At 45.5% G+C, this 22,539-nt stretch overlaps 1 protein-coding gene across 1 annotated transcript in view; it reads left to right on the forward strand.

The window, feature by feature from the left end:
* The window catches only part of CECR2 (CECR2 histone acetyl-lysine reader), a 122,436-nt gene that overhangs the window by 77,811 nt on the left and 22,086 nt on the right, over nucleotides 1–22,539 (forward strand). Inside the window, 5 exon segments of the mRNA XM_068971538.1 lie at nucleotides 9,696–9,879; nucleotides 10,716–10,855; nucleotides 11,563–11,667; nucleotides 14,338–14,387; nucleotides 15,016–15,185. Of these exon segments, the coding sequence (XP_068827639.1) occupies nucleotides 9,696–9,879; nucleotides 10,716–10,855; nucleotides 11,563–11,667; nucleotides 14,338–14,387; nucleotides 15,016–15,185 (649 nt within the window).

Genomic DNA, 22,539 nt, shown 5'->3' on the forward strand with positions numbered 1-22,539 from the left:
TGCTCTTATTTTAAATTTCTGGAAGTATTGTCACTCAGTCAAAAGAAAGGCCCGTTTAAGATTAAAGAAATACAGGACTTCCCTGGCGGTCCAGTGGTTGAGACTCCATACTTCCACTGCAGTGAGCATAGGTTCAGTCCCTGGTCAGGGAGCTAAGATCCACATGCTGCATGGCCCCCCAGAAAAAGATTCAAAACAATGCATTTCCAGGCTGCTCACTCCAGAGGTTGTTTCATTTCACCTATGACTCATCAGTGTCCAAGGGCCCCATTCGCCTCACCTCGCTCTGGCCGGGGTGCTGTAGGACAGACGCCCTCAGAACCCTCAGTCCTGGGTCCCACCACAGTGTGCTCTGGCCACAGCAAGTGCTCTGAAGTCTGCAGAGCACGCAGGTGTTTGAGAGAAGGGCCAGGGAGTTGAGTCTTCACGTGGGTGCTTCCCAAGGCAGAGCCCAGTAAGTGGCTGAATGCAGGAGAAACAGACCCACTCATGAAGTGCAGCTGGGAGGGTTGCGCCTGGGCTTAAAGCCCTGGAGCAGCGCCTAGGGGTTGTAGAAGGTCCCATGTGGTTCAGAAATGTGATTGATTTGAGCTGCAGAATCTTGGCCCTATTAAATTTTGATTCATTGCCACCATATAAAATGAGACTTCACGATTAAACCGCATTCTGTTGGAAATCATCTAAGACACCTCTCAGCTGGAGGGAAGACAGGGCCCAACCCCAGCTGGGGGCTCATATCGCCTTGGCTGGTTGTTATTGTGCACGTGTGGGGCTTGCGTAGCCTACTGCCACCGTCTTTCCCCACTCATCTCTGCAAGGAGTCCAGTGCCCACAGCACAGCAGGAGTGGGAGCCCAGTAGGCCTTGTAGGCTGGGTGACAAGTTTGGAGGTGTGGTCCCCAGGGTATGGAGCACAGGAGACCAGGAAGGAGTGAGTGAGTGGATGAGGCCTGAGGAGCGAGGTGAGCACAGCACAAAGGCCTGTGAGGGCGTGAAGGTGACGACCCAGTGCCTCCAGCCTGGCAAGCTGTCCAGCGCACGCCTTTCCTAGTTCATTGTGCACATTTGAAATCTGTACTGGAATTTCCTGTTACATACTTAAGCCTTGTCTTCACAGGTGTGTTGGCGATGATGAAGCACAAGAAATACTTGCTTACAGTTTGCAGAGCTGCCTCCTCATGGGTTCTGTCTCTTGCAGCTGTGTGCTGGTGCCCAGCCTCTTAACATTAGCTTCTTCCTCGTGACAGCACTGTGTCGGTTACTCCTAAACAATTTCTTTTGAAATCAGATGTTAATTTATTTAAACAAACAAACAAATGATCCTAGTCAGATGTCCTGAAATTTCAGGGGGTGGTGTAATGGAGAGCAGCACTGCTTCGGTGACTTTTCTGCTGCTGAAGGAAACTGAGTCTCTGAAGGAGAGAAGGAGCAGGGAGCCTTCGGCCTGCTCGTGCCCTCGGTGCTCATCATCACCCTGTCCTGCGGGGTGGTGTGGCGCAGCGTTGGTCCCGCTGTTCTGTGCTGGTCCAGGGAGGCAAGTGTTGGTTCTGGCCTTCGTCAGAGCATACCTGTGATATGTCACAGCATTTCAGAAAACATAAACTGCTTGTGTTAGAAAAAAGGAGATAAGTATACTGAAACAGAAACATTTCTGAATGGTGAAGTAAGTTTGAGATCTGGTTGACCAGGTTGAATTAACTAGTCTGGAGTCAGGCTTCAGCCTTCTAAAAACTTGTTGATGATGGTATGTAGTAATACACAGAAAAGGCACATTCCTTACTCTGCAGTTTAGTGAATTTATGCAACTGAATACACCTGTGTGCAGTGATCACTCAGACAAGGAAGCATCGCAATGAATTTTACTTTTTCCACTGAAAGGAACTGCCCTAAGTGATTGTTACTCTGTCTCTCCAGTGGTATCCACGTGCATTTAAAGTGAATTTGTGCTCAGTATTCTCAGAGGCTTTCTTTTCATCCCACCCTAAATAAAGAGGATTTTGTACAAATGAATGCTTTTGTTTCCTGCTTCTAAGACTTAGCTGTTATGTGGAGCCAAGAAAGGGCTTCCTTCATAGCTCAGTTGGTAAAGAATCTGCCTGCAATGCCAGAGACCCGGGTTTGATTCCTGGATTGGGAAGATCCCCCAGAGAAGGAAACGGCAACCTACTCCAGTATTGTTGCCTGGAGATTTCCATCGACAGAGGAGCCTGGCAAACTACAGTCCATGGGGTTGCTGGATTCGGATACAACTTAGCAACTAAAGAGAGAGAAGAAAGTTCCATCATCTCTCTATTACTTACCTCACCTGTAAAATGGGAATGATAAGCATACCCATTACTAAATTTATTTAGTAATAATAATATTGAGTGAGATAAAATTCAATTATTTATGACATCCTTGGAGCAGTCTGGAGCTTTTAGTAGTGGGGAGAGCAGTGCTTCATGGCTGATACTGGGTGTGGGTGTTTTTAATTTACTCATTTATTTAAGTAGCTAGCTAGGTAGCTAACTAGCAAGCTGTGCTGTGTCTCAGTTGTGGCATATGGGATCTACTTCCCTAACCAGGGGTTGAACCCAGGCGCCCTGCATTGGGAGCATGAATCTCAGCTGTTGGATCACCAGGGAAGTCCCTGTGACTGTTTTTTTTAGAGTTTTATGTACACTGGGATTTGAATTTTCTGTTATTTTCATATGTCATGAAATAATATTCTTTTGATTTCTTTTTTCTCCCAACTTTTAAAAAAGAATGATTTTTACATTCTTAGCTTACAGGCTAAAGATAGACACTCAGGCCAGATTTGGTCCATGGGTCATAGTTTGCATGCCCGTTTTTAGAAAAATAGGTTCTTGTTTCTAATTCCTTGAACTCAGTCAGCACGCTGTTCAAGATAATATGACATTTCGAAAGTGCCCCTGTGCACTAAATCTAACCCCCACCCTCCCAGAGAAACCCACTGTATCCTATACAGTGATCTGGTTCCTATGGATGCAGGTTGTTTTGCCTTAAGCGACTTCACTTTCCCTTTTCACTTTCATGCACTGGAGAAGGAAATGGCAACCCACTCCAGTGTTCTTGCCTGGAGAATCCCAGGGATGGGGCACCCTGGTGGGCTGCCATCTATGGGGTCACAGAGTCGGACACGACTGAAGTGACTTAGCAGCAGCAGCAGAGCTTCTTCTGGTTGGGATCACTCTGCGTGTCCGCGTCTTTCAGGAAGCCCAGAGCGCATGGTGCTCGCTGCTGCTGCTGTTCATGTCAGTACTTTGTTCCTTTGAGGGAGGAGTCTCAGTTGTATCCAGTGCAAAAATATCTCAGGTGTTCTGTCTACTAATTGGTGGACTTGTGTGCAGACTCCAGTGGGGCTGTAAGGAATAAAGCAGCTGTGAACATCTGCACAGGTTTTTGTGAATGTCTCTTCATTTTCCTGGGAATTGCTGGGTCCCATAGGAGAGTATGTTTGATGTTAAACTGCCAGACTTGTTTTCTTGACCACTCTAGTTGCTCCGTATCTTTGCCAACATTTGTTCTTTTTAATTTTACCTAGGTTTTCATTTTACTGATTCTGTTGCATGTAATGTGGTAACATTGTGGTTTCAATTTGCATTTCCCTGATGATGAGGTAAATAACAGGCTATGGCTGTTTTTTCCTGATGTGTAGCTTACCTATTTGTTTGACACTGTATTTTAAAGAACGATAAGCTTTAATTTTGTTGAAGTCTAATCTATCAGTTTTTTCTAGTATGTTATTAATATTTCCAAATCAGGACATACCTATAATGTCAATAGATTCTCTTTGAGGTTTTCTCTTAGTTTTATAGTTTCAACTTTTTGCAGTTGACATTATGATGCATTTTGAGTTTGTATTTGTCTATGGTGTGAAGCAGAAGGTCAGTGTCCACGTTTTTTTACTTATGAATTTCATGCATGTTCAGTCTATTCAAGTATCAAATTGTCTTGAAATTGAGAATGTTCTCCACCTTTTTTAAATTTTATTTTTGCTTTTTAAGTGTTTTGACTATTCTGGGTTTTTAGCATACAAATTTAAAAATTAAGTTATCAGCCCTGCCACCCCCCAAAAAAGGCCTGCTACAGAAAATGGACACTTTGACCAATGTTGAATTCCCCAGTCCTTGACCATGATATGTATCTCACCATTTGTTTATCTTCTTTAATTTCAGGAATTTTGTAAGGTTTCAGTGTAAAGATATTATGCATCTTTCCATTTGTGCTTGAGCTTTTATATTTTCCAGCTACTTGTTGCCGGTATATGTAAAATACAGTTGATCTTTTTATGTTGACCTTGTTACTGAGGCTTCATTGGTCTTGCAGATAACCGAGGAGTTTCTGTTGTCTGCTTCTGCTTCAGCCTCTGTCCCAGGAGCTTCCTTCTCTTGTCTTACTGTGCTGGCCACGACGCTGGTGTTGTTCCTGATCTTGGGGGAAGTACACAGCCTTTCACCATGAAGTGTGATGAAGTGCTGTCCCTTTTGTCTCTTGCTGAATTCAGTTGGCTACTGTTTTGAGGATGTTGATGAAGAATATTGGCCTGTACTTTTATTTGCTTAGAAATCTTTGTCAGGTTTGGCAGATGGGTTGAGAAGCATTTCCCTTCTCTGGTTTCTGAAAAAGTCTGTGTAATTTCTTTTGAACAGTTCACCACTGAAAGCCTTTGGGTTTGCAGTTTTCTTTGTGCAAGGTTTTATTTGAGTATTATTGATTCAGTTTCTGTAATAGATTAAGGCTATTTGGATGTTTTATTTCTTAAAAAAAAATTTATTTTTTAAATTTAATTTTTGGCCACACTAGCCAGCATGTGGGGTCTTAGTTCCCTGATCAGGGATCACGCCTGTGGCCCCCTGCAATGGAAGGTAGAATCTTAACCACTGGACCACCAAGGAAGTTCCTTTTTTAAAAAAAATTTTATTTAAGTATAGTATTGCACTAATTTCAACTGTACAACAAAGTGAATGATTCAATCTTACATATATATCTTTTTTTCATATTCTTTTCCACTTTTTCCGTGGTTTATCACAGGCCGTTGAATATAGTTCCCTGTGCTGTACAACAGGCCTTGTTGTTTATCCATTCTGTATATACCAGTTTGCATCTGCTAATCCCAGACTCCCAATCCATCACTCCCCCCTCACCCCCTTTCTTTGGCAACCACATGTCTGTTTTCTGTGTCTGCGAGTTTGTTGCATAGGTAAGTCTGTCATATTTTAGATCTCACATGTGAGTGCATCGTATGGTGTTTGTCCGTCTCACTTCCACTTAGTGTGGTCATCTCTAGGTCCATCTATGACGCTGCAAGTGGCATTATTTCATTCTTTTTACGGTTGAGAAACGTTCTGTTGTTTATATGTATCGCATCTTTATCCAGTCATCTGTTGATGAAAATTTATGTTGCTTCCATGTCTTCAGATATTATAAATAGTGCTGCTGTGAACATAAGGGGTGCATGTATCTTTTTGAATTATAGTTTTGTGTGGGTATATACCAGGAGTGGGATTGCTGGATCATATGCTAGCACTCTTCTCTGTTTTTTGAGAAACCTCCAAACTATTCTGCATAGTGGCTGTACCAGTTTACATTGCTACCAACAGTGTAGGAGGGTTCCTTTTTCTTCTGGATGGTCTATTTCTTAAGTCATGACTTTGGTAAGTCATTTTGGCATTTTTCAAGGAATTTGTCTGTTTCAGTTTTTAAATTTATTTCCATAGTGCTATTCATAATATTCTCTTATCCTCTTAATATCTGTAGGATCCACAGTGGTTCCACTTTCATTCCTGATGTTGTAATTTGTGCTGTCTCTCTTTCCCTCTAGAAGTTGATTCTTTCTACAAGTTTATCAACTTTTAAAATGTTTACTAAGGAACCAACTTTTAACCTTACCTGCTGTTCGTTTTCTTTTTAAAATCTTTTTTGTTATATTGATTTGTCTTTATTATTTCTTCTGTTTACTTTGGCCTACTCTTCTTTTTCTTTCTTCTTAAGCTATTGTACTGGTTATGAGCCTTTTTTCAATATAGGCATTTCAAAGCTATACATTTCCTACTAAGCAGTGTTTGACTTGTTAGTTCACTTACATTTAGTGTAATTATTGGTATGGTTGGTTTTCCACTTGTGTCTCTGGGGTTTTTAAGTGCCCAGCTCATGGGTGGGTGTTCAGAATATTCACAGATTGTATAGTCATCACTGCTGTTGAATTCCGGAATGGTTCGTCAGCCTCATAAGACAGCTCACGCCCATCAGCTGTCGCTCCTCACTCCCTGCAGCCACCAGTCCCACTAACTCATGGGCTTTCTGTGCGTGTTGTTGGTTCACTATTCTAGGTGCTTCTGTAGGTGGAAGGCATATGTGTAGGTATTAGGCTAATTTATTTAGCATGCTTTCAAACACACTGTATCGTGAATCCAGGACTCATTCATTTTATGGTCAGAAAGTACTCTGCTGAATGTTTTATTTATCTGTCGGTTCATGGACATGGTGCTCTTTCAGTTTTTTGACCGTTATGAGTCGTGCTGCTGTATATGAACATTACTGTACTTGTTTTTGTGTACAAAATGCAAGTTTTCATTTCTCTTGGCTGTGTACCTAAGAGTGGAATGGTTGGGTCATATGGTAATTCTGTTTAAGTTTTGAGCAACTTGCCAAATATTTGCAAAGCAACTGCATCATTTTACACTCCCCCTAACAGTTTGCGAACATTCCCCTTTCTCTGAGTTAGTAACTGGTTAGCACTTGTCCTTACCTGTCTCTTTAATTTTAGCCATCCGGTGGGTGTGGCATGGTACCTTATTGGGTTTTGATTTGCATTCCCTAAATGACTAATGAGTGTCTCTTCACCTGTTTCCTTCTTATGTTTTTCCTTCCTTTGTCCTTCGATGGTTTCTTCTGTTAAGTATTTCACTTTATTTCTTATAGACTGTGTGGGTGCATGTATATATCTGTGTATGTGTGTGTGTTTGTGCGTGTGTGTGTGAGAGAGAGTGATTCTGGGGTAGCAGGGTGCATCTTTAATTATCAGAAGCTGTTTAGAATTCTTACTGTACCATTTCTCACCTTAAACTTGACACTCCAGACTTCCAGTTCATACAAATAGTATTTAAGGTACCATCTGGCTTCCACTAAAGACAATTCTTTATCTTTTTAAAGACAAAGATTTCCAAGGGGCTTTTTAAAAATTTCTAGATGACTTTTGATACTCTTCTTTTTTACCTAGCATAGGCATTTATATACACAAAATCTGTTATATATGTATTTCTCTGTTAATATGTTTTATATCTTAGTCATATTTTCCTTGAATTTGAAATTGTCACGATTTCTTAACTGATTTCAAGACATGGCAGGTACCATATAGTCCTACGAAAGAGGCATTGGTTTAGTGGTTTTGGGCTGAATTGTTCTATGATCTTTATGAATAAGCAGTTTTCTAATGTTCTTATGGGGCCTTTTAGGAATTACCAAAAGTTAGTCTCTTTATTTGTGGATGTGAAAGTTGGACCATAAAGAAAGCTGAGTGCTGAAGAATTGATGCTTTTGAACTGTGATGTAGGACAGCAAGGAGATCTAGCCAGTCCATCCTAAAGGAAATCAGTCCTGAATATTCATTGGAAGGACTGATGCTGAAGCTGAAACTCCAATACTTTGGCGACCTGGTGCGAAGGTGGCCTCACCTCATTTTAAAAGACCCTGATGATGGGTAAGATTGAAGGCAGGAGGAGAAGGGGATGACAGAGGATGAGGTGGTTGGATGGCATCACCAACTCAATGGAGATGAGTTTGAGTAAACTCCGGGAGTTGGTGATGGACAGGGAAGCCTGGCATGCTGCAGTCCATGGGGTTGCAGAGTCAGACATGACTGAGTGACTGAACTGAACTGAATTTTTCTATTTAGTCTCTACATGGCACTGGGATGCCAGGTCCTCACTGCTCCCTGCCCGTGGACTGCAGATACCCTTTCATGTCTCAGAACTGACGCGGCAGTCTTCCTTTCACTCTGGTGATCTCAGGCAGGTTGTTTCCCTGCTTGGTCACACCTCCCGGGTCACGTGGGTCTCCTGGTAGAAACTTGTTCTGCAGAAAGCAAAGCAAGCAGCTCTCTGCTGGGGTTCTGAGATGCTCACTCTGGAGTGTGGATAGATAGTTATGTCTCTCTTTCTCCTGCGGACTATTTTAAGGGGTGGTGGGGGGCGTTAACTAGCATTTAGAGCTTCTTTCAGACAAGAAGGAACATAGCCATGGACCACGTGCTTCAGTCTTTCTGTTCTATTGAAAGGGTTGGTGATAACCGTCCAGAACAAGCGCCCTGCACTGAGTGGCCTCAGTTTGTAAGAGCTGCAGGTGCCGCAGGCAGGGCTCCCTCCGGTCCCTGGGCCAAGAGCCCTGTTTCCAGGTGGCATGATGGATTTCGATGAGCTAACCACATTCACTCTATGCTAGTTTGAGGTATCAGTGGGAAGGAAATAAAGTTCCTTCTCTCTTTGAAAAAACATAATGTTTCATTTCTTAGTTGCCTAAGACCCTTTGTTTTTTTCTAAGAATATTTCTTCTGACTTTTTCTACAGCTATAACGACCGTAGATTATAAAATAACATGGGAACTGCCTCTTTTAAAGATATTGACCTACATAATTTGTTTGGAGCTATTTGTTCAGTGAGAAAAATGTTTTTAGAGCAAGCATTAGGTTCAATTGTATCCAGATTCTTCACTAGTTGAGATATAGAGTGACTGTCTAATGATCGAACATCACTTTGTTACATGCTGGGGCTTTCCCCATGGCTCAGTGGGTGAAGAACCCACCTGCAGTGTCGGAAACACAGGAGATGCAGGTTCAGTCCCTGAGTCAGGAGGATCCCCTGGAGAAGGAAACTTGGCAGCCGCTCCAGTATTTTTGCCTGGAGAATCCCACAGACAGCGGAGCCTGGCAGGCGATAGTCCATAGGGTTGCAAAGAATCAGACACGGCTAAGCACGCAGGCATGCATAACACCCTGTTATATACAAGGCACATTTAGGTACTAGTCAGAAACTTAAGTTGTCATTGAACTGTCTTAAATGTTTCCTGCAGAAAAACCTCTGAAATTTAGAACATAGTGTTTTGTATTATGCCTACAAGGTTACACGTAATAGCACATGAATGTGTTCTGTGTTCTTGCTTGTTCATGCTTGTGCTCTGGAGAAGGTTTTTCTACCTTTGCATCAGAACATGAAATATGAATGGATTAAGCCAGGCAGACCCTGGCCTTCTTTGCTGTTTGCCCTCTTCAGTCGTGGACCTGACTTTGAACCGAGTGCCCCCTGAGGTCTGTAGAATCTGCCCGTGTAAACTGAATGCCTCTTGAGCTCCATAGCGTCTGCCTGTACAGGTGACGGTGGACACGGCCTCTTGCGGTGTCTGCCATTGACACTGCACACGTGCAGCTACTGCTGCGCAATGTGCTGCTTGTGGCTGAATGTGCAGAACAACCTGTTCTGTGAGAAACTTGCTTAAACATTGGTAATCTTTGGGACTTGACAGGGTCAGCTCCAAGGACATGGTGCAGTAATAAGCGTTTCCTCGAGGGGCTCGCAGGCCCTTCTGGGGTTTTCAGTTCTGCTACTGTTGAAGATGTATCAGCCCCCAGCGCCCCCCACCCCCACCCCCCAGTCCTCTGTGTGGTATTCACGCACCTTTGTGTCTGGGACCACTGGCTAGGCCTCAGACTTTCCACAGCTACCTGGAGGACATCATCAACTACCGCTGGGAGCTGGAGGAGGGGAAGCCCAACCCTCTGCGGGAGGCCAGCTTCCAGGACCTGCCCCTGCGCACCCGAGTGGAGATTCTCCACCGCCTTTGTGACTACCGGCTGGACGCAGACGACGTCTTCGACCTCCTCAAGGTGTGTGACTGACAGGCAGCCTCCCTGGAGCAGCGGTTCAGGGAAGCCGGCTCTGGGTTGTGCTGGCCGCTTTGGTGTGTCCCCCTTTCCACATCCCGGGTCCCTGCTAACATGGGAACAGTCATAGGGGCCTGTCTGCTCTGTCACCAGCCAGAATTGCGGTTACATTAGTCACTGAATGTTACTTCCTGAGGTCTGAGATTTGGCTTGGCATAATCAAGATTTATGACACCTCCCAAAGACTTGACCCCATCCCCAACACACGCTGCATGCACGTGGCAGAAGTGTGCTGGGTGGGGCTCTGGCCACCTCTGCCTCACCTGATCCTGCCCTCACTGGGAGGTCGAGGGTGCCTGTGGGCTTGGATGGGAACCGTGGTGAGATCTGTGGCCCAGCTCAGCTCCGCCTTCACCGAGGCCTTGGTCTCAGCCACCGGGGGCGGCACTGAGGTCGTGCTGGTGAGTGAGAGCGCTGGGCTGGGCTGGCTGGTGGCCCGGCATCGTGTGGGTTGAGGCTGCCGCGGCACTGACTCTCCTGTCGGGCTTGTCTCTCCTCGTGTGGGCTCAAGCCAGATGTGTCGCAAGCTCATCAGAATCCTTTTGGCTTTCTCTGTTTTGGGGAACATGGGAGCAGTGATGTGGATGGGAAGGGTTTGAAATATTTCCACATCCTGTTCTTAGAGCAGGCGCCTTATCCTGGTCTGATATGTCTGGACCCGGAATGAGGATTACCCCAGGTGTTTGGGCATTGTAATGTGAGGGATCTGTGAGAATATATTTCAGATTCTCATTTCCATTTTCTCTTGTTGCCCAAACCTCTTTCCCTGACCTGCGCAGGGCCTGGACGCAGACAGTCTCCGTGTGGAGCCGCTGGGCGAGGACAGCTCGGGGGCCCTCTACTGGTATTTCTACGGAACGCGAATGTACAAGGAGGACCCGGCACAAGGAGGGTCCCATGGAGAGCTTTCTCTGAGCAGGTACCTTCCTGGAGGTCATGTTGCCATCGCCACGGCCATTAACATCCAGTGCCTCCGAATTCCACTGCACAGTTTAACTTTTCTCATGGAGGAGTGAGCTGTGTGTACCAGCATGCGTGCAAGGAGGCACGTCACACAGAAGCACAAAGGACTTACTCTCCAGCCCTGCTCCCTGGGGTGGCAACTCTGGTGCCAGTTCTCAGCAGCGCCAGCGCGCCCTGGGCCTTTCCTCGTGGCAGAGTGGGTTCTGGAGAACCCCATCCTACCTGGGGTCTTGGCAAGAAAGAGGCCTCGGGCAATGTCCCAGAGCTGGGCTGCCATCTTCCCCGCACTTCAGGTTGCTGGACCCTTTGCTGTTAGGGAAGCCTGAAAAGTGAAAGCCTCTTAGTCGTGTCTGACTCTGCGACCCCGTGGACTATACAGTCCATGGGATTCTCCAGCCAGAATACCGGAGTGGGCAGCCTTTCCCTTCTCCAGGGGATCTTCCCAACCCAAGGATCAAACCCAGGTCTCCCACACTGCAGGCCGATTCTTTACCAGCCCAGATACTCGTGTGGGAGATGTCCATTTCCTTGGTTCCACGTTTTGTTAATAATAACAAAAGACGTGGGGTCGCCCTGTCCTGTCCCCATAACTGCTGCCTTTGTCCTGTTTAGTAACCTCGTGGCCAGACAACTGACATTTCTGTTTAATGTACCACTTCTTAGGGAAAGTGAAGGACAAAAAAATGTCTCAAATGTTCCTGGGAAAACAGGTAAAAGAAGAGGAAGACCCCCAAAACGGAAAAAACTACAGGAGGAAACTTTCATGAGGTGAGAAAATCTTGGTGTGTGAAGGTCCCTAACCAAAACCCTTACGCTGGAAGGGCTCGCCCCGTGCTTGCTCTCTGTGTCTCGGGGAGGACATGGGTGTGCACTGGAGTCCTTGGGGCCCCTGGCCTGGCCCCTCTCAAGTTACCAGTTGTCTGGGAGCCCTCCCCCTGGGCGGTGGGGGCTCTGGCAGTGGAAGGCACCTGCTCACAGGAAGTGCCCTTCAGACCCCTTTGCCCCTGATTTCTTCACAGGAGGTGGAAGAGTTAATACTGTGAGCCTGTTAGTTCTTTGCTGGTCAGGAGGCTTCAGTAGTAAACGTGCTTTATTGTGTTAGAACTCATTTTGTTAAGATGAGACCTTAAAAATTTTTAAGTGTTTATTCGGTATTTAATTTTAGCAAAGAAAAAGATTGTTATATTTTGGGAAATTTTAAATTAATTTTTTGGCCACAGTGTGCTTCATGCAGGCAGGATTTTAGTTTCCCAACCAGGGATCTCCTACAGTGGAAGCTCAGAATCTTGAGCACTGGACCATTAGGGAAGTCCTGGGAAATTTCATTTTAGTATGTCATTGTCTTTTAGGAATACCCACCATGTGAATCTCAATATAAGAGTTTTGAGGGTCTGACCTGTACTATGTAAAAATACTTTTATACCTTTTACTTAAGGATCAGATATATAATTATTCACTTATGGAAGTTAAGTCACAGTCTTAAAAATTCTAATAACACAGGCCAAACTGCTTCCTTGTTCTCTGGTTTATTGTTAGAACTGTTTAAATAAGCTAAATGCCTGAAGTGGACCGGATTTCACTGTGTTGCTTATTAACTGCTAATAAATGTTTTTAGGGATCTGATTATGAATCAGTCAATCAGAATTTGTTTTTTTTTTTTAACAATCAATGTTCCACTTAACTTTTCTGAAATTTTGACTATAGAATGCAAGCTTTCCTCCCACCAGAATTTGTGAGCAATAGTCCTGTCATTGTGTTTTATACACAAGACATCAGTTTCCGGGTTTTGTTAGCAGCCTACACGTCCATGTAAATCCAGCAAGCTGTTCTGTGCCTTCCTCTTTGGTTCCCTTGAGCCCCAGAATCAGAGCCGCAGTGGGGTGGCCTCACCTCACAAGCCCAGTGCTCCTGTGCTGCCCTCTGCTGGTGACTTTATTCTGTAGCGTTCTGAATACAGTGCAGTATTGAAGTATTTTTAAATTAAATAAAACTTTGTGAAATCTAAAAAGTAAAACTCGTGAATGTAACAAAGCAGATACAGAGAACAAACCAGGGGTGACCAGTGGGGAAACAGAAGGGGAGGGGTGAGCTAGGGGACAGAGCTTCAAATGAGTACGTCACACAAAAGGCTGGTGGGCCGCCCTGTACAGCATGGGGATGTGCCAGTGTTTTATAATAACTGTATATGGAGTGTAACCTTTAAACATTGTGGTCACTGTGTGTGTTGTACACCTGAAACTATACCTCAGTTTGTTTTTGTTCTTTTACTAAACACCATTCATTTTTATTAACTGTGTGCTTAGTCACTCAGTTGTGTCCAAGTCCTCACGACCCCATGGACTGTAGCCTGCCAGGCTCCTCTGTCCATGGGGATTCTCCAGGCAAAAATACTGGAGTAGGTTGACATTTCCTTCTCCAAAAAGTTGTTGTTGTTTTTTTTTTTTAAGAATGATGAAAAAAAAAAAACAGTAAGATATATGTAGAAGGGGGAAAAAAAGAGAAAATTCAGTCCCTAAAATAATTTTTAATGTTTTTTTAAAAGTAAATAAAATTTAAAGTTCAGTTCCTCAGTCACATCAGCCGCGCTTCTGCCGAGTGGGTGAGTGCGGCCTGTGGCTGCCTTTGTTGCACAGCAACGACGCGGGGCATGTCCATTCTTCCCGGAGGCTGTGCAGGGCCGGAACATCCAGAGCATGTCCTTCATGGTCTAGGGAGACAACACTATTGGTCATGTAACACTGAGTGTGTTTGTGTCTCATATCATGAACGGTCCCGTTTTCCGAGGAATTTTGTTGACTTTGCTGAGGTCAAGGTGGCATGCCTTGAGTGGGGGTGGGCAGCCTCAGAACCTGTGTTGCTCACGTCAGCCTACTGTGGGGGTCAGTTCAACAGTCTCGTGTTCAGTGCAGGCCTTGGTCGGGTAGCAAGCCCTTTCCTTGGCCTTTAACTGTCGACACTGAGCTCCTCCTCTCCTGGGCAGTGGTGCCGTATTCCTGTGTGTTGTCCTTCCCCTCTCTCTGCCAACTTTCCAGCCTCCGTGTTCTGACCTTGCTCTGTTGACGTGTCAGAGACACACACCTGGTGTTAATAGTAAGCTGCTGTGGCTTACACACACACACACACACTCTTTTCTAATACTAATAGTAAGGCATTGTGCCTTACACACACACACAGACTCTCTCTCTCTCTCCCTCTCTCCCTCCCTCTCCCTCTCTCTCTCTCTCTCTCTCTCTCTCTCTCTCTCTCTCTCTCTCTCTCTCTCTCTCCCCCTCCCTCCCTCCCTCCCTCCTAGTATTAATAGGAAGCCAATGTGCATTACACGCAAACATACACACTTTTCTGGTATTAATAGGAAGCCAGTGTGCCTTCCTTCCAGGGAAGCACAGAAAATTTCGGCCGTGTTTTTGTTTTAATGGTAACCCCTTTCCTTTGTTCTAGTGACAAGCAGGAAGAGAACTCCTCAGCATCTGAGTTGCAGACGAGAAACGGTAATGGCCTTTGTAGGGGTTGGAGGGCTTACGTCACCTTCCAGAGGCTAGTGCAGACTGCTGGGACCACTGCAGTAGTCTTCCCGCCAGCCTCCTTGCCCCTCGCACATTGTCGCCCTGTGTCCATCTCTTCTCACGAATCACTCAAGATCAGGATCAGGTCACTTCACTTGAGCCCCTTCCCAGGCCCAGTGTAATAGGCTCCTAACATTGGGTTGAATGCAAAGCTTCTCAAGAGCTTTCTTTTAACGTGAAATACTTTACAACATAAGGATGTGTACTGTGTTCTTACGTAGACTTCATGCAATCTGTAATCCAATACAAACATTTGAGGGGAAAAAGCAATTTACAGTATCTTAATGTAACAAGGAACACTCCTGCAGCTCAAAGCCACGTATGCAGAACAGCAGATGCATCGGAACATTTCTAGGTTATTAGTGTGAAGGTCACCATAGTTGTGTTTGTATTGACCTCATAGCTCTTAGTTGTGAACAGGAGAGCAGCCAGAACGTCTGAAGTATACATTATCAGCCTTGAAGGGTAACCCAGGGCGCCGGTGAACCTGAGGGCAGAGAGGAGGAGGAGGAGGTCCATGGGCCTGTTTCCTGACCTTGACCTTCTCTTCTAGGGTCCCAGGGACCAGGGCAAGGCTCCTGGTGGCTCCTGTGCCAGACTGAGCAGGAGTGGAGACAGGTCACCGAGAGTTTCCGGGAGAGGACCTCTGTGCGAGAGCGCCAGCTCTACAAACTGCTCAGCGAGGACTTCCTGCCTGAGATCTGCAGCATGATCGCCCAGAAGGTGTGCACGCGGACCCATGTAGGGCGAAGCTGCTCTGGGCAGAGCGCCTTCCTCAGAGACTTGCGCGGCCCCACGCTCTGCTGAGCGGTCCAGCTTTCCTCTTTCTCCCAGCTTTCCTCCGGGCCCCAAGAGTAGGACCTTGAGCCCCCGCTTTCCTTACTGTGGGTCCTGGGATTTAGCCCTCACGCTCCATCCATGCTCATGGCTCCTGGACCCCAGGTGTGTCTCAGCAGATGCTCTGCAGCCTCTCCTTGTGCGTATGCTGCTGCTTTCCCCTCTTTTTAGAAAACTCATCTGGTGGTCTCCCTCTAACAGCAGGTCTAAACTCTGAGTTCAGACCTGCCTGAGGGCTGTCTTTGTTGCTCCCTCAGTTCCTCCTCTAACCTCCTGGCACTCCAGTCCCGGCCTCTTGCTGTGCGTCCCGTCTGCTCCCTTGCCTGTCCCGAGGCTCTCCGGAGCCCTGCTGGAGTTGTTTCTGTGCGCTGTCCCTGGACTGTCTTAGCCTGAGGTTTCCCCCACGAGGTGTCTCCTCATCCTGTTTCATCGGGAGTTGTGGAGGCAGCTCCAGGCCACGAGCCACACCTTCCTTGTCACCGTGACCTCCAGGTGACTCTCTGGCGTGCCTGTTATGTAGTCAGTGCCTGATAACCATCCAGTTTCGATAAAATTGATGCTTCAGATTCTTAATGGTTGTTAACAGAAAACATAAGAATGCCAGCCCTGCCCTGAAACCTGGGGAGAAAGTGTTAGCAATTCCTGCTGCAGCGCGTCTCGGGGGCAGGGGAGGGGAACACAGTGACAGATGCAGTGACAGTGATATGTTGTGAGTTCGGTAGCATTTGTAACTGTTGAGCAGATCAGTGCTCTGGGGTGAGTCGTAGGCCTGACTTCAGAGCCTCAGGAATTGCGTCTTCATGGGAGTGTCTCCTCGTTGGTGTCCTTTGTCCTGGTAATGATGATTCCTCTCGGATCTTGTCGTCCACAGCCCGCTATGACCATTTTTGTCCAGGACTTGAGATGTGGACTCTAGTTTTCTTAGAGTTACTATTTGAATAGAGACTGTATGATTAATGACAGCCCCTTCGACCATCTGTAAGGCTTGTACCTAGCCTGCTTACACTCTTCTGTAATTCCTGCCTTTTTAACTGAAAAGGCTTTAGATTAGGGAGTTAAGGGGAAAAATTTACAAGCATAAAACAGGTGGTTTTATTACAGAAAATTTCAGGAGTTGATTCTTTGCGAGAGAAGCACTTAAATCTTAAGTGCAGTTTTCAAGAACCATGACATTAGAAACTAAAGGATGGAATAATGGATTTGATATTTTGAGAGTTGTCCAGTACTGTAACTATGCAAGCTTTAGTTAAATGGGGGTGATACGCACAAAAATGAGAATTGGCACTATGCAGCAGAAAAGCTTTTAGCAGACCAGTAATTAGGAGAGTTTTCACACAGGGATCCCATCAGGAGCTCCAGAACCATTCAGGTTTATTCACTAAAACTTTAAAAAATGACAATTTCCAAATAGTTATAAAACGAAGAAAGAATTGGCTTGGCTACCATTGACATACAGCTTTCTTAGTTCCCCATTCTGGATGAATTTAAATTCACTCCTTGTTCAGCGATGTGAATGCAAGTTCCATGAAGTGCACCAGCAAGATCGCAAGGAGGATTGGAGCCTGCTGGGAGCCCGCGATGGAGCCCTCTGCTCTGTCTGTCAAGTAGTTTAGAGCAGTAAACGAGTTTAAGCGGCTGCTTCCATTTGCTAAGAGGTCTGAGAGACTTGGACTGCACGGGAGGGGGGAAGCTGAGGGTGGTGTTTAAATAGGAGAGTGTGGGGGCAGGAGTGAGGGGCACCCTCCTCTACTCTAGATTTGCTCTAGTTTTAAGCCCCGTGTCTCCTAGCACAGATGTTCCACTGGCTTTTGAGGCAGTGCGTGGTCAGAAAACACTTCCTGCAGGCTGTGTCTGATGGCCTGTGCCAGTATGGACCCCCCCGGCCTTGCAGTCATTGATGTCACAACTGGTTGTCTCTCTGCCTTGAGCCCTGAAGAGGGAAATGCTCACTCGTGAATTTCTGTGTTTACTATGTGTTTGGACTCATCCTCTCTTTTTTACTTCGGCCCGTAAGGTATATGAACACGTCTCTTCGGCCTCCGGGCGGGGCTCTCTTCGGTCTCCGGGCAGGGCTCTCTTCTGCCTGACTTCTGGATCTCCCAAAGGTCTCCTCCTCCTTTGGGTCCCTGGCTTTGGAGTGGCCTCAGTCAGCTGTCCAGCCATAGTTCTCAACTGGTTTTCTGCCTCATTGGCCTGGATGGGCTCCTGCTCTCTGTTTACCTGGACAGTTTGAAAGCTCGTTCCCATCTCTGCTCACTACCCTGGGCTGAGCCTTAAATGTCCTGTTTTACATCTCAGCTTGCACAGTAATCTGAATACAGACAGACAGGAAGTTTCGTCATTGATTGCCAGCAAAAGCTTAGCTTTAAACACTCAAGTTTTTGGCTCTTCTTTGCAGCGTTGTCTGTTCCGCTCTGCTTGATATTGAAGAGGTTCTTGATGTCTGTTACAGTACTGAGTACGTTGAAGAAAGCCTCTGGTATGGCATGAGTTTTGTGCTTCTGTTTAAACAGCCGAAAAAATCTTTAGGTCTTTAAAGGCTTATTGGGAGGTTTTCTGGTCTCCCAGGAGTCCAGTCTTCTTGCCCCAGAAAGTCTTTTGATTATGACTCTGGGGAAAATACCGGCAAAGCATCACTCTGCTGACCTCTGAAACTCTTCCAGTGCTTTTTTTTTCCTTTGATCAGGAGACTCTAGGCACACCTGTGGCCAGGGAGTTCAGGTCCTCTTTGTGCTGCTGGAGTTGGTGGGGGTGGGGGTGGGGGTGAATGATGGGGAGTTCTGGGCTGGGCTTCAGGCAGATTATGTTTGTAATGTTGAGGATTTCTAAGCCCTGTTTCGTTTCATACCCCCTTTGGAAGAAAAAATGTTGCAGAGCAAATAGTGTAAGATTTTTTTTAACTGCTATTAACATACATATATGTATATTTTTTATTGACTTTACTAGTTCTTTAAACTGTTACAGTTTAAAAGACTGCCGCAAGTAACTTCAGGTCACAAGTCTTGACCCTTCCATGGGGTGGCAACACTGCCTAGAAAGTTGCATGGGAATTTAAAACACTTTTGGTGCATTTCATACATGTTTTTTCCTAAATGTGTATGATACAGTTTATATAAAATGATACTGTTTGAGAATTCACATCAGATGGGAACTACTGAATTTATAAAGCAATAATCATAGTGAAAGAGAATAGGTATAGGAAGTATGAGGCAAAGTGGTGTCTCACTGAGTAGAAGTGTTTGCAGCCAGCAACCTGAGGTGGGGGAGCCTGGATAAGGCAGGTGGGGGACAGGCAGGTATTGAAATGGGCAGAAGGGCCCCGGTGAGCAGAGGTGGTCAGGAGCATGTGACACAGGAAGGTCCTGGGCCTTTGTGAGCACTCTGCTCTGAGTTTGTTGTTGTTGAGCTCTTGGAATTGCAGACAACTTTTTTGTTTGAGGTGTAACTGGTGTGTAACGTTAGTTTCAAGTGTATAGCATAATGATTTGATGATTGCGTACATTGCAAAATGGTCACCAGTAGGTCTGGTTACTATCTGTCACCTCACATGGAGTTTCTTCTTGTGATGAGTAACTCTAAAAATCTACTCTATGTTCACATACAACACAGTATTATTGACTGTGGTCACCATGCTGTGCATCTCATCCCTTTTCCCTTCTCCAGGGGATCTTCCCAACCCAGGGATTGAACCCATGTCTCCCGCATTGCGGACGGATTCTTTACCAGTTGAGCCACAAGGGAAGTCCAAGAATATTGGAGCAGGTAGTCTATGCCTTCTCCAGGGGATCTTCCCGACCCAGGAATCGACGGGGTCTCCTGAATTATAGGTGGATTCTGAGCTATGAGGGAAGCCCGTCTCATCCCCAGGAGTTACTTGTATTATAAATGGATGTCTGTACAGCCGACTGCCTGCACTCATTTTGCCTGCCCGTCTATTCTGTGTATCTTGAGTTGGGTGTGTTTAGACTCTACATGTGGGTGAGTTGAGTACAGTATTTGCTTTTCCCTGACTTCACCTCACCTAGCATGATGCCCTCATGTCATCCATGTGGTCGCGCGTGGCAGCATTTTGCTTTAGTGACTAAGTAATGCCCCGTGTACACACGCCGCCTCTTCCCCGTCCCCCCCCCACCGGGGGACACTCGAGTCTTAGTCTCGGCTGCTGCGCTGCAGTGACCGTGGCAGTTGCATGCATGCTCAGGCTGGTGCTTGTGCTTCCTTTGGAAAGATGGGCAGGAATGGAGTTGCTGGGCCACATGATCAGATTCTGTCTTTTATCTCTCAGGGAACCTCTGTACTCTTTTTTTCCCATAGTGTCTGTGCCAGTTTACATTCCCACCAGCAGTGCACAAGAATCCCCTTTTTGCCATATCCTCGTCAGCACTTGCCATCTCTTGTCATTTTGTTAATACTCATCATGGCCATTCTAACAGGTGTGAGGTTTTGATTTGCATTTCTCTGATGATTAATGATGTTGAGCCTCTTTTCATGTGTCTGCTAACCATCTGTTTGTCTTTCTTGGAAAAATGTTCGGATCCTTGGCTCATTTTTTAATAGAATTATTTATATGCGATTGAGTCTTACCAGTTTGCTTTTTTAAGATACTCTAATTTCAGCTGACTAAATTATTATTTTTTATTATTAATTTATTTTAATTAGAAGCTAATTACTTTACAGTATTGTGTTTTTTGCCATACATTGACATGAATCAGCCATGGGTGTACATGTGTCCCCATCCCAAACCCCCTTCCCACCTCCCTCCCTATCCCATCCCTCTGGGTCATCCCAGTGCACCGGCTTTGAGTGCCCTGTTTCATGCATTGAACTTGGACTGGTGATCTATTTCACATATGGTGATACACGTGTTTCAGTGCTATTCTCTCAAATCATCCCAGTGAGTAAGTTATTACTTCTTATGTGCTTAGTATAAATATTAATGTATTTTAAAAACAACTAACTAGATAAACCACCTCATGCGAAGAGTTGACTCATTGGAAAAGACTGTGATGCTGGGAGGTGTTGGGGGCAGGAGAAGGGGACGACAGAGGATGAGGTCGCTCAATGGCATCACCGACTCGATGGACGTGAGTCTGAGTGAACTCCGGGAGTTGGTGTTGGACAGAGAGGCCTGGCGTGCTGCGATTCATGGGGTCGCAAGGAGTCAGACATGACTGAGCAACTAAACTGAACTAGACAAAAAATCGTATAATTCCATTTGTGTGAAATGTCCAGAATAAATAGATCCCCGGAAAGAGTCACTTGGTGGTCGCCAGGGGCTGGAGCATGAGGCTGCGGCGCGGCTGGCATGGAGGTCAGGGCTTTGTCTCTGGTGCTGAGGGTGCTCTGTGGTCCGCCAGATGGTGGTTGCCAGGCGCTGTGAGGATGCTGAGTGCCCCTCAGCTGTGCACAGGCGGTTGTTCATTTCATGTGAATTTCACCTCAGTGTCTTTATGTGTGTTTCTAAATGATGCATAATCTCTGATTTTGCAGCAGTCCTTGGCGTTTATGATTTTCCTAAGTTTTAAATTTTGGGCTTTAATATATAAAAGATAGTTAGCATAGCACAGGGAACTCTGTTCGGTGGTTTGTAATGACCTACATAGGGATGGAGTATAGACTGAAGCGTGGATATGTGCACATGTATAACTGGCTGAAGTCAGAAGGAGGAAGCAGCAGGGGATGAGATGGTGGGATAGTGTCACCACCTAAATGGACATGGATTTTAGCAAACTTCAGGAGAGAGTGGAAGACAGAGGAGCTTGGAGGGCTACAGTCCATGGGGTCCCAAAGAGTAGGACATGACTTAGGTACCAAACAACAACAGTAACTAATTCACTTCACTGTATAGCAGAAACTAAGGCAACATTGTACATCAGCTACACTCTTACAAAAAATTTAAAAATTCCTGTTTCCGTTTTAGCAAAATATCTTAATCTATTTAAAGTCCATTTTAATGCCTCACTGTAAAATCTATACATGGTAGCAACCTCTTGGTACTTTTAACATTTGAATTTTAGAATTTATTCCCACTACTGTGTGATCTCTATGAAAAAGGTTAATAAAGATTAGATCATTGTAGAACATGTAAGACTGGATGATTCCCCCAGCTTACTTGGGAAGGGCTTGTTCTGTGTCCTGAATAATTTATACATTCTTATAGAAAACTGGGAAGACTGTAAAAAGTGCAGGAGGCATAGTAACAAGGATCCCTGTTTACAGCTTCATGTGTTTGCTTCAGGCCTTTTCTCTGTGCATTTATTAGAAACCTGGGATCATACTGCCTGTTGACTTGTGACCTGTGTTTTTCATTTAATGTCATGAGCCTTTTCATATTTCATTAAATATTCCTCAGAAAAACAATTTTAATGACTACACAGTAGTTATGTGATTTTACCTATTTTAAACCTATAGGATATTCAGTTTTTCACTATTTCAAATCTTGTTGACTGTAACGTACTCAGAAGCACTGCCTGGCTGTCTTAACTGTGAGATGAAGTCACACAATGTCGTTACCCTGCCCAGGGTTCCTGACATGTGCCTCGCTTGTCCTTTGGAAGATCTGTGGCCCCAGCACTCTGAGCCATCTGTGGTGTCACATCTTGGCAGACACGCCACTTTTTTCATCTTTTACAGTGCTGTGAGTGAATAGTCCATTTTGTATTTTCTTAGGATCATGGATTTGTTTTATTTACCTTCTGTGCATTTTGTACTCATGTTGCATTTTTTTGGTGGTCACAAAGTCAGACAAGACTTAGCAACTGAAACAGCAACAGCTGTTAATTGCTTTAGATATCTTTCCATATTAAGAATAATACCCTGTTGTGTGTGTTGGAAGAAATTATATAGATAGTCTTAGGCTGTGCATGATGACCTATTTCCCCTTTGCTCCTCCTCGCACTGACTCCGGGCGGGAGGCATCTGTCCTGTTTGTTCACTGGGTCACTGTTGTCGCTGAGATGCTTGTCGTCTGTAACATGTCTTTGTTGTGGCAGGAGGGAGCGTGCTCCACAGCGTGTCCTTCCTTAGGCAGGGGAGGACACGTTCATGCTGTCCTCACTGTGTGGTTAGCACCTGCTTTTCTCTGCTTTTTCAGTGGGTCTGATGTGTAGAAAATGCAGCACTTCCTTTGAAGGAAGTAATCCCACCTGCCAGACGTGTGTTCACCTGTCCCCTGCCCGTCCGCCGCCCCATCCATGGATCCTTGTTAAGCTGAGCAGAGGAGAGGTTTGGTCTGCTTTGC

Source organism: Capricornis sumatraensis, chromosome 4 (assembly GCF_032405125.1).
Source record: "Capricornis sumatraensis isolate serow.1 chromosome 4, serow.2, whole genome shotgun sequence".
Lineage (NCBI taxonomy): Eukaryota > Metazoa > Chordata > Mammalia > Artiodactyla > Bovidae > Capricornis > Capricornis sumatraensis.